This window comes from Odontesthes bonariensis, chromosome 3 (assembly GCF_027942865.1).
Source record: "Odontesthes bonariensis isolate fOdoBon6 chromosome 3, fOdoBon6.hap1, whole genome shotgun sequence".
NCBI classification, from domain to species: domain Eukaryota; kingdom Metazoa; phylum Chordata; class Actinopteri; order Atheriniformes; family Atherinopsidae; genus Odontesthes; species Odontesthes bonariensis.
Window position 1 is genome coordinate 1,398,494 of NC_134508.1, and position 12,389 is coordinate 1,410,882.

The following is a 12,389-nucleotide window of genomic DNA, read 5'->3' on the forward strand; positions in this document are numbered from 1 at the left end:
TAAATTGACATATTTGACAGCCGGTGTTTTTTTTATCCTCGTTCATTACAAATGTTAAGCATTTACATGGGTAAAATGATATATAAGCCAATGTTGGTCAACATAGCCTATATTTCTGCTCATAACGTAGGCCTGATTACCTTTTCTTTCATTCATACGAACTCCTAAAATGACAAATCAGCTTGGTTAAGCCTAAAATGTTACTGTGCAGTCTTTTGGAAGATACCTCACACTCTTGTCCAATGCTGAATTTATTTAAACAATGTTTCGTACACTGGCCGAAACGTTACCCTTCTAGTGCAAAACTCAGCTTACAGAATAGCTCCACGGATATTTATTCACAAACTACGGTGTAAAAAAAAAAAAAAAACATACGCGAGTCAGCTGTTCTGTCACAAATCGGGCACTTCACTCAAACAAGATCCTTACCACTTAAATGCTTTCTTGGAGGGCCCGTTATCGTGTTTTAAGTCACGTGAACTCTTACCTGAAGGGCCCGTTCAACCATAAACAAACACACCAACATGCTACCACATGAAAATCATTTTTAATGGGAGATGTTTAAGTAAAGTGATCAACAACGGAGGTGTACGGAATGTTGTTATTGAAGTGCTGCAACAAGCACTGTTGCAACTAGCATGCCTATGCTAACTTTAAAGTTATTCTTACCGTGTTTTAGCCACTTAAACTATTTCCTGAAGGGCCAGTTCAACAATAAACAAACACGCCAAAATTATATACCACATGAAACCCACTTTTAATGCGAGATGTTAACGTAAATTGTACAACAGCCGAGGTGTGCAGAATGCTGTTAATGACGATTGACTAGCATGCTAGGATTGGAACCATGTACCAAGATGGCGGCGGTTCTGACGCATGCCCAGAGGCTCATTGGCCATTCTACTATCCATTTCTATGCTACAGACTTCACAGAGAGGATCCAGACTCAGAAACAGCGACACGTTAGAGTTCTGATTGAAAATAATTATCCTAGAATATAACGACAAACCAAACACGGGATCAACGATTTAGCATCTGGAAGAAACACGTGTGACGGCGCTCTGATTGGTCGGATGTTAGTCAGATGACCCGAGAGGGACAAAAACAGGTCTGTGATCTGAGCAACAAGTTCCAAATGTGTTCTTAATTATTTAGGGCTGGGCGAGTTAACTCGTTATTATCGCGTTAACTTGTTAATTATTTAACGGCGATAAATATTTTATCGCGCATTAACGCAGGTTTTATTTATTTATTTTTAAAAAAAGGAGGACTATAGCCTCTGTACATGGGGCGCCTGCTCAACCCACTACACCACAGACCACCCCTGTTTTATTATTTATTTTATTATTGTAAAAGTCTGTTGCTCACAGGCTTTTATTTTGTAAAAGTCTGTTGCTCACAGGCTTTTATTTTGTAAAAGTCTGTTGCTCACAGGCTTTTATTTTGTAAAAGTCTGCTGCTCACAGGCTTTTATTTTGTAAAAGTCTGCTGCTCACAGGCTTTTATTTTGTAAAAGTCTGTTGCTCACAGGCTTTTATTTTGTAAAAGTCTGTTGCTCACAGGCTTTTATTTTGTAAAAGTCTGTCGCTCACAGGCTTTTATTTTGTAAAAGTCTGCTGCTGTCTGCTGTGGAACCGGAAAAGAAACTAATCGGCGGATCCACCAAACATGGAGAAGGGTACGGAACTTTTACTCGGCCATTTTCATGTTAAAGTTCTTCCAGACGGCGGAGTCGACAGAACCAAAGTCATCTGTAAACTCTGCCAAGTTGAATTGTCTTCTCAGCGTAGTAGTTCCAGTCTAAAATATCACTTAAAGGCAAAACACACAACTGATAGCAGCAAGTCATTCAAGGAAACAGACAGTGGAGCGAGGCTTCTACATAAAAACTACAGAAAGATGCTGATGTTAAAAGTGTGTTTGCACAACAAATGTTATGGCACTTTCATTCATATGGCAGCACATTTAAAATAAAGCTAAATGCTAAAAGCTATACGCTACTTTTGGATTCATTTTTGGATTCTGCGTACAAATGAGATTAATCGTGATTAATCAGGGAAATCATGCGATTAATTAGATTAAACATTTTAATGGTTGCCCAGCCCTGTTAATCATTACTCAACTTAAATCCCACCTGTAACCTGCCTTTATAATCCTGAGTCAGTATCCAACCAGAACGCTGATCTGGGACTTCACTGATAAATCCAACTTTAACGTGCACCCAGGCCTCAGCTTTATGTGGTTTTCAGGCTTTGCTTTGTGATTTTTTTTTACCAGCAATGACATCATTTTTGGCCAGATGTTTGGTTTGTGCATGTGGTCCACAGATTCTTTGGAGCCAGCCTTTAATCTGAGATGATTCCCAGCTCCATGAGTGGCGGCAGCAGCCATGTTTTACCGCTCAGGGCCAACGAACACATCCTGAAACCGTGGACCTACCAGCAGAGAGGAGTTGGTCCTGCTGAGGTGTTTTCTGATGGCTTCGTCCGTCGGCAGCAGGACGGTGAAATCCAAACTACTCAGCTGCTCTGTCAGATTGTACATCTACAGATACGCGATAAGAATGAAAAGATTAGCTCCAAACACACACAGAAACACGCAGAATGCAGCAAAGTGTTCAGCCGGGTTTGTTACCAGAGCGAAGTGTCTGAACAGAGTGAAGTCGGACGAGGAGTTCAGAAAGGCCATCAGAGTTGGAGGTTCTGGTGGCAGCTCTGAGGCAGATGGAGTCAGAACCTGATCCACAACACACGAAGGATGGAAAACAATCTGACTCAAAAATGATCCAATTTAAAAGGCATTCTTTTTTATTTAGGGTGAATATTTCAGACATTTCAGCTCACAGACACAGAATGTTTTCACTGAAAGATAAATGCCTGTAAACAGCCGACGGTATCCACGGCAACAAGCGATATAAAGATGGACCGGTACCTGGTTTATGATGTGGATGTAACCGTTGATGGCCGGCAGGTTGGGAGAGACGATGGAGGCGTTTCCAATTTTAACCACCTGGAACAGAACAAAGAAATACGTGTGAGTTTGAGTTATTTATCGATAAATACACTTTACATTACAGTTCATAACACTGAGTACAGACCGGGAAGCAGTTCAGGGTCGAGCTGAGAAAGGTGTTCACTATTCTGTAAATTAAACACGAAGATAAATCTGCTTTAAATCATTTAAGATGTCAAAGAAAAACATTTTGGGAGGTGAAAACCTGTTTGGAATCAAACAAATGTTCAAATGTAGCTACGGAAAGAGAGACGACGCCACTTGGTGCTGTTGGGTTTCTTCAAAAGCAGAACTTTGTTATCTTGGGGTTAGAAGAAGGAGGAGTGAGATGGAAAACCATTTTATCTGCCTCCGAAGCCCGACTGTCATGCATAAACGGGTTGGAAACCAAGGCCTCTGTGGAGGAATGTTTCTTCAGTTCTAACATTTTATCGCTCTGTACTGCCTCCCATCCTTTCCCCCCTCTTTTCCCTTTGATTCCGTTTCCCTATCAGCTCACAGGGAAGCTCCTTAACGCAGCTCAACCACTTTAGAACGACTCGTGAAAAGACGGGAGGAAGATTTACTCGTGCACATCAGAGGCTGAGGAGGAGCATCAGGCCTCTGAACTCTCAACCCCCCATGAAACACTCATCCTCATATATTTCTGTTGATAATTCTGTGTACACCCCCCCGCAGACAGATATGACGCTGACATCACCGTCTCCTCGTGGGAGCGCTTGTTTTACCTCACAGAGTCTCCAGCCAGCGCGGATAACCCAAACAAAGTGAGCTTTAGATTTGATGATGCTACACTTTCATGTTGGAGAAAATGTGATGAGCGAACTCACACTGGATCAGAACTTTCTTTCACACTTTGAGGAAATAATCTTCCACACTGTAACCGTGTCCAACCTGCATCAGGTGGAGTTGTCTCCGCTTTAAACTGCTCGCTGTGGTCTCACACGGGTGATGTGTTCATCTCTGCATCAGCTGTGTGCTTCGTTAGCGGCTGATGCTGAAGACTCAGCGCAGTTCACATCAAGGCAACATCCCTTCTTATGTTCCCACGCTGCAGGGTGGACCAGAGGTCACTCTTACAGAACACCTTTACCTTAGTGACGTTTTTATTAACGCAGTCTTTATTAACGAGCCAGGGAAGTTCACAGGTAGCGTTCTCTAACTGGAAGTACCGGCACTACTTCTCACTCGTGGAGATAAAAGGCAAGAATGTGTATGTAACATGCACGCTATGCCCAGGGAAAAAAACTTTATCCACGTCTGCCTCAAGTAACTCAAATCTTATGAAGCACCTTACATCAACCCATGCAAATATGAAGCACTTGTTGCTTCTGCAGCTAGCTAACCCAACCCCAAGCCCAAATGCAGCTAGCTAACCCAACCCCAAGCTCAAATGCAGCTAGTTAACCCAACCCCAAGCCCAAATGCAGCTAGCTAACCCAACCCCAAGCCCAAATGCAGCTAGCTAACCCAAACCCAAAGGCAGCTGCTAACCCAACCCCAAGCCCAAATGCAGCTAGCTAGCCCAACCCCAAGCCCAAATGCAGCTAGCTAACCCAACCCCAAGCCCAAATGCAGCTAGCTAACCCAACCCCAAGCCCAAAGCCATCTAGCTAACCCAACCCCAGGCCCAAATGCAGCTAGCTAACCCAAACCCAAAGGCAGCTGCTAACCCAACCCCAAGCCCAAATGCAGCTAGCTAACCCAACCCCAAGCCCAAATACAGCTAGCTAACCCAACCCCAAGCCCAAATGCAGCTAGCTAACCCAACCCCAAGCCCAAAGCCATCTAGCTAACCCAACCCCAGGCCCAAATGCAGCTAGCTAACCCAACCCCAAGCGCAGCTAGCTAACCCAACCCCAAGCCCAAATGCAGCTAGCTAACCCAACCCCAAGCCCAAATGCAGCTAGCTAACCCAACCCCAAGCCCAAAGCCATCTAGCTAACCCAACCCCAAGCCCAAATGCAGCTAGCTAACCCAACCCCAAGCCCAAATGCAGCTAGCTAACCCAAGCCCAAGCCCAAATGCAGCTAGCTAACCCAAGCCCAAATGCAGCTAGCTAACCCAACCCCAAGCCCAAATGCAGCTAGCTAACCCAACCCCAAGCCCAAATGCAGCTAGCTAACCCAACCCCAAGCCCAAATGCAGCTAGCTAACCCAACCCCAAGCCCAAATGCAGCTAGCTAACCCAAGCCCAAGCCCAAATGCAGCTAGCTAACCCAAGCCCAAATGCAGCTAGCTAACCCAACCCCAAGCCCAAATGCAGCTAGCTAACCCAAGCCCAAATGCAGCTAGCTAACCCAACCCCAGGCCCAGAGGCAGCTAGCTAACCCAACCCCAGGCCCAAAGGCAGCTAGCTAATCCAACCCCAAGCCCAAAGGCAGCTAGCTAACCCAACCCCAGGCTCAGAGGCAGCTAGCTAATCCAACCCCAAGCCCAAATGCAGCTAGCTAACCTCACCCCAGGCCACCGTGGAAACTGCGGACAAACCCACCTGGGACCCTTATCTGCAGCCCAAATTTAAACCTTATGGGCCCCACATGGACATGCTGGCTGGGTAGTCACAGTAGACGACCAAAGAGAAACGTCACCAAAACTAAGGAAATCTTTAGATTCTGTCATAAATATTCTCATATTTGTCAGTGTGAAATTACTAGAACTTTTTTCTTTCTTTTAATTTTTTGGGGCTTTTGTGCCTTTAAAGCTGCCGTCGGCAGGTTTTCAAAATTCCGAGTCTAAAGTCGGAAAATTCGAGCTGATACAACTTTCAGGTCCCTCCCCCTCTGTGGACGAGGTTGTGCACGTGAGTTCACACCAGTGTGCGCGCACAAGAAAGAGATTCATATAACAGCTGTAATTACCTGTCGAGAAGAAATATGGCCAAGTCTGCATCTAACTTGAAGCCTTTGAGGTCCCGTAGTTCTCTCCAACCTCTGAAATGCTACTCCAATGTTGACCCGAGTTTTATTCCGCGCTCGGTCAATTTCTTTTCTTCGAACGTCCTTTTCCGCTTCTTTTTTTCCTCTTCTTCGAAATTTTGGATGTGTAGGCAGTAGTTGGCAAAGGTGGAATGGGAAGATTTGGGTTTTTCGGCTGCTGCGCCATTTTCGCTAAGAAGCCGATATCAATCTGGTCTCTGACCGGGAGAACTTTCGTGCGCGTGAATGGGGGGAGGGGGGCTCGATAGCAGCGTGTGCACAAGCTGTGATTGACAGGTAGGATTCCTCCGCCCTAACGTGATTGGTTAAAAACAGCCGGGAGCGCTCGATTTTTGCAAGCACGATTACAGGCTTTAGAGCAGTGGTTCTCAACCTTTTTAGGCCTAGTCGGGTCATATTGTGAGGTTCTGTGACCATCCTCTGGCAACAATGTTTTGATGATTGATTTGACCTCTATGGACCCTTTAGAAAAGATTTAGACTCCATGTCCCTCCCAAAAATTCCAGCATTTTTTGCTAGAGAGCCCAAATTCAAAATGGCGCCCGGCGCCATCTCTAAAAAAATCATTTTTGATCGCTAAATCTGGTGACAAAGTGTCTAAATCTGGTGACAAAGTCGCTAAATCTGGTTACAAAGTGTCTAAATCTGGTGACAAAGTCGCTAAATCTGGTAACAAAGTGCTAAATCTGGTGACAAAGTCGCTAAATCTGGTTACAAAGTCGCTAAATCTGGTGACAAAGTCGCTAAATCTGGTGACAAAGTCGCTAAATCTGGTGACAAAGTGCTAAATCTGGTGACAAAGTGCTAAATCTGGTGACAAAGTTGTTAAATCTGGTGACAAAGTGCTAAATCTGGTGACGAAGTTGCTAAATCTGGTAACAAAGTGCTAAATCTGGTGATAAAGTCGCTAAATCTGGTTACAAAGTCGCTAAATCTGGTGACAAAGTCGCTAAATCTGGTGACAAAGTCGCTAAATCTGGTGACAAAGTGCTAAATCTGGTGACAAAGTGCTAAATCTGGTGACAAAGTTGCTACATCTGGTGACAAAGTCGCTAAATCTGGTGACAAAGTTGCTAAATCTGGTGACAAAGTTGCTAAATCTGGTGACAAAGTCGCTAAATCTGGTGACAAAGTCGCTACATCTGGTGACAAAGTGCTAAATCTGGTGACAAAGTCGCTAAATCTGGTGACAAAGTGCTAAATCTGGTGACAAAGTCGCTAAATCTGGTGACAAAGTGCTAAATCTGGTGACAAAGTTGCTAAATCTGGTGACAAAGTCGCTAAATCTGGTGACAAAGTTGCTAAATCTGGTGACAAAGTCGCTAAATCTGGTGACAAAGTTGCTAAATCTGGTGACAAAGTCGCTAAATCTGGTGACAAAGTTGCTAAATCTGGTGACAAAGTCGCTACATCTGGTGACAAAGTCGCTACATCTGGTGACTAAGTCGCTAAATCTGGTGACAAAGTCGTTAAATCTGGTAACAAAGTTGCTAAATCTGGTGACAAAGTCGCTACATCTGGTGACAAAGTCGCTAAATCTGGTGACAAAGTTGCTAAATCTGGTGACAAAGTCGCTAAATCTGGTGACAAAGTTGCTAAATCTGGTGACAAAGTCGCTACATCTGGTGACAAAGTCGCTAAATCTGGTGACAAAGTTGCTAAATCTGGTGACAAAGTCGCTAAATCTGGTGACAAAGTTGCTAAATCTGGTGACAAAGTCGCTAAATCTGGTGACAAAGTTGCTAAATCTGGTGACAAAGTCGCTAAATCTGGTGACAAAGTTGCTAAATCTGGTGACAAAGTCGCTAAATCTGGTGACAAAGTCGCTAAATCTGGTGACAAAGTTGCTACATCTGGTGACAAAGTCGCTACATCTGGTGACAAAGTCGCTAAATCTGGTGACAAAGTTGCTAAATCTGGTGACAAAGTCGCTAAATCTGGTGACAAAGTCGCTAAATCTGGTGACAAAGTTGCTAAATCTGGTGACAAAGTCGCTAAATCTGGTGACAAAGTTGCTACATCTGGTGACAAAGTCGCTAAATCTGGTGACAAAGTCGCTAAATCTGGTAACAAAGTGCTAAATCTGGTGACAAAGTCGCTACATCTGGTGACAAAGTCGCTAAATCTGGTGACAAAGTTGCTAAATCTGGTGACAAAGTTGCTAAATCTGGTGACAAAGTCGCTAAATCTGGTGACAAAGTTGCTACATCTGGTGACAAAGTCGCTAAATCTGGTGACAAAGTCGCTAAATCTGGTGACAAAGTCGCTAAATCTGGTGACAAAGTCGCTAAATCTGGTGACAAAGTCGCTACATCTGGTGACAAAGTCGCTAAATCTGGTGACAAAGTTGCTAAATCTGGTGACAAAGTTGCTACATCTGGTGACAAAGTCGCTACATCTGGTGACAAAGTCGCTAAATCTGGTGACAAAGTCGTTAAATCTGGTAACAAAGTGCTAAATCTGGTGACAAAGTCGCTAAATCTGGTGACAAAGTTGCTAAATCTGGTGACAAAGTGCTAAATCTGGTGACAAAGTCGTTAAATCTGGTAACAAAGTGCTAAATCTGGTGACAAAGTCGCTAAATCTGGTGACAAAGTTGCTAAATCTGGTGACAAAGTGCTAAATCTGGTGACAAAGTTGTTAAATCTGGTGACAAAGTGCTAAATCTGGTGACGAAGTCGCTACATCTGGTGACGAAGTCGCTACATCTGGTGACAAAGTCGCTACATCTGGTGACAAAGTCGCTAAATCTGGTGACAAAGTCGCTAAATCTGGTGACAAAGTCGCTACATCTGGTGACAAAGTTGCTAAATCTGGTGACAAAGTTGCTAAATCTGGTGACACAGTCGCTAAATCTGGTGACAAAGTCGCTACATCTGGTGACAAAGTCGCTAAATCTGGTGACAAAGTTGCTAAATCTGGTGACAAAGTCGCTACATCTGGTGACAAAGTCGCTAAATCTGGTGACAAAGTTGTTAAATCTGGTGACAAAGTCGCTACATCTGGTGACAAAGTCGCTAAATCTGGTGACAAAGTCGCTAAATCTGGTGACAAAGTCGCTAAATCTGGTGACAAAGTTGCTAAATCTGGTGACAAAGTCGCTACATCTGGTGACAAAGTCGTTAAATCTGGTAACAAAGTGCTAAATCTGGTGACAAAGTCGCTAAATCTGGTGACAAAGTCGCTAAATCTGGTGACAAAGTCGCTAAATCTGGTGACAAAGTGCTAAATCTGGTAACAAAGTTGTTAAATCTGGTGACAAAGTCGCTAAATCTGGTGACAAAGTGCTAAATCTGGTAACAAAGTTGCTAAATCTGGTGACAAAGTCGCTACATCTGGTGACAAAGTGCTAAATCTGGTGACAAAGTGCTAAATATGGTAACAAAGTTGTTAAATCTGGTGACAAAGTGCTAAATCTGGTGACAAAGTGCTAAATCTGGTAACAAAGTTGCTAAATCTGGTGACAAAGTTGCTAAATCTGGTGACAAAGTCGCTACATCTGGTGACAAAGTGCTAAATCTGGTGACAAAGTGCTAAATATGGTAACAAAGTTGTTAAATCTGGTGACAAAGTCGCTAAATCTGGTGACTAAATATGATTGTTTTGGGGGGTAACGGCCTAAAAAGGTTGAGAACCACTACTTCAGAGGGAGCTACAGAATTCTGGATTTTTCCTAAACAGCCTATTTAATATTCTACTTCCAGAATCCCATGACAGTTCAAGCTAATATGACTAAAAAAAAGTTGCAGACGGCACCTTTAATGGATAGTGAAGTTCAGAGAGACAGGAAGCAGGGGGCAGAGAGAGGGGGAACAACACGCAGCACAGGGCCGTCCGATGCGGGACTCGAACCGGGGCCATCACCATGGACCACACCAGAAATAACTAAAACTTAACACGATCAAATTATTCTTTTTTTTCCTTTGAAATTATGAGCGTTGACCAGACTCCCGACGCAGATCTGGAACCAAACAGCTGAACCGGACGGAGATGTTTTAGCAGGTTAACGATGCCGACAGATCACCAACGAATGACGGTCTGTTATGACGGTACAGGTCTGAAGATCGACGTTTCTTACCCCGCTGCTGTTCCTGATCTCCCACTGGGTGGACGGGTTCAGGGTGGGAAGCTTGCTGCCGATCAAACCGTCCAGATCCTCCACGGAGTAGATCCCCTGCAGGAAGTGAGCCCTGCAGCCAGGAAGAACCAACAAAGACTCAGTTTCTACCGTTTCACCGACAAAAAGCTCGATTCTGAGCTCAGAGCGACGGTGCGTGCGGTCGCCGACCGTAGGAAGTGAGGAATGTGGTGCCGGCTGGTCCAGAATGCACTCTCAGCCGCGCTCATGTTCCTCAGAGCTTCTCTGGACGGAACCAGAAGCGTGATGTTCCCACTCAGGTCCTCAGAGGCGAGAGTCGACCTCTGAAAACAGACCATCAGAGTGAAGCTAAAGAACGCCGCTTCACAATCAGCCGTCCAGATCAGACAGAAACTCAAGAAATCCCAGCGCAGGAGAGTTTGATCTGCCAACGTTATGTAAAGAGCTTAAAGGGACAGTTTGCCGCTTTAAAGGGATAGTTCGCCTCTTTTGACATGAAGCTGTGTAACATCCCAAATCAGCAGCATCATTTCTGAACATCTTCTTACCCCCTGCTGCGTCCTGTGAGCAGAGTTCCAGCTGAGTTTTCACAATCGCTCGGGGCTATTTTCTCTCCGGCTAGCGCCATATATAAAGTATATTTTATATATTTTATGAAAATATTATATTTTTATAATATTTTATAAAATATTATATAATTTTATTATATTAAAATATATTATTTTAAAATATATTTATTATAATAAAATATCATCATGATAAATATAATTATTTTATTATTACTATTAAATATACTTTAATATTATTTAATAAATAAATAAAAAATAGATTAAATAATCATTGAAATTCGTATCACTGCCTGCTGTGCAGACCGAGCAGCAAACAGCGAAACAGGCGCGGCAGGCGGCAGCAGGCAGTGATACGAAGGGAGAGAAAATAGGGCCAAGAGATTGTGAGCTCTGACTTTTTCCTGGAGAACCATTTTGTGATGCAAATGTATTACTCTGTTGAACGCATATTGTTCTGAGAAGCAAAACGCTTTATTTTTTAAACCCCAGCCAACTAGCCGGACTACCTTCATCAACACCAAAACGAGGCTGGAACTCTGCTCACAGGACGCAGCAGGGGGTAAGAAGATGTTCAGAAATGATGCTGCTGATATGGGATGTTACACAGCTTCATGTCAGAAGAGGCGAACTGTCCCTTTAAAGAGGCGAACTGTCCCTTTAAGGTGAAGGGATAGAGGCGGGGGGGGGTAAATTAGTGGATGCAGATTTTACAGACCTGGGTCAGTCGGTAGAAGCCGAACAGCTTTTGGTTCGTGTCCAGCTCCTAAAAACACACAAACACACAGTTTTTAAGGTCTTAACCCCAAACTAAATGCTTCAGTGCAACAGAAAGCTTACAAATCAGGTTCAGAATACATGTAAGACCCAAATCCTTTTGATTCCCTCTGGTTTCCTGGCTCCAGCCCTGTAACTGTGCACGTATATATATCTGCCTGCAGTGTGTCGGTTAGAAAAGAGAATTACAAAAACAAAACACTTTCATTTTGCCTTTTCAGGGCTCAGAGTGAGGAGAAAAGGTTCATCCGGTCAGACTTTGACCTCCGAGGCCTCCGCAGAGGTTCCAAAATATTAGAATAAAACAGATGTTCAGATGTGGAGCGTTTTGGAGTCTTTTAGAAGAAACTCAGACAGATGTTTTTGGATCGTTTCTGATACATTTAACAGACTGAGGGGGCTCAGGAGATGAAAAAGGAGGTCATATAACCTCCATTTCTCTCATGCTGAAAAGCATTATTATCATGTTAATAAACAGCCACATACTACACCTAATTCTGCTTTATTAGGCAAGTTGCCCTGTAGATTTAGGTTTGGTAAGTATTTCACTCTTTAATCAGAGGTGGGCAGTAACGAGTTACATTTACTTGAGTAAGTTTTTGAAAACATTATACTTCCAGGAGTAGTTTTAAATCTCTATACTTTTTCCTTTTCCTTGAGTAGATGTGTGCAGCAGAAGCTGTCCTCTTACTCCGCTACATTAGGCTACAATGAGCTGGTTACTTTTCTTCTTACCTCTTTGGTGTTCTACGCCTCATTATTTTTATCCCCCCGCGTACGCCTCATTTTAATGTTTTATTCTGACAGAGAGAGAGACTTCCACCAAAGGCTCTACCACCTGACTGTGTTCCACCAATCAGACGCGGCCGTGCAGTCTGGTCACGTGACCGTACTCGATCTCAGCGGCGGGACGGGTTAGCTTTAGCATTAGCAGTCGTAGCAAACAAACAAAGAAACAGATGAAAAATGTCAGAACCAACGGTGGGAAATGAAGAC

General features: G+C 43.7%; 1 protein-coding gene across 1 annotated transcript in view; it reads right to left on the bottom strand.

The window, feature by feature from the left end:
* stab1 (stabilin 1) overlaps window positions 1–12,389 on the bottom strand; it is a 175,137-nt gene that overhangs the window by 85,147 nt on the left and 77,601 nt on the right. The window contains exons 28-33 of the mRNA XM_075460052.1: window positions 11,335–11,382; window positions 10,240–10,373; window positions 10,030–10,141; window positions 2,932–3,009; window positions 2,635–2,736; window positions 2,440–2,544 (exon numbers count right to left, since the gene is read on the bottom strand). Coding sequence (XP_075316167.1) covers window positions 2,440–2,544; window positions 2,635–2,736; window positions 2,932–3,009; window positions 10,030–10,141; window positions 10,240–10,373; window positions 11,335–11,382 — 579 coding nt within the window. The remainder of the gene's footprint in view (window positions 1–2,439; window positions 2,545–2,634; window positions 2,737–2,931; window positions 3,010–10,029; window positions 10,142–10,239; window positions 10,374–11,334; window positions 11,383–12,389) is intronic.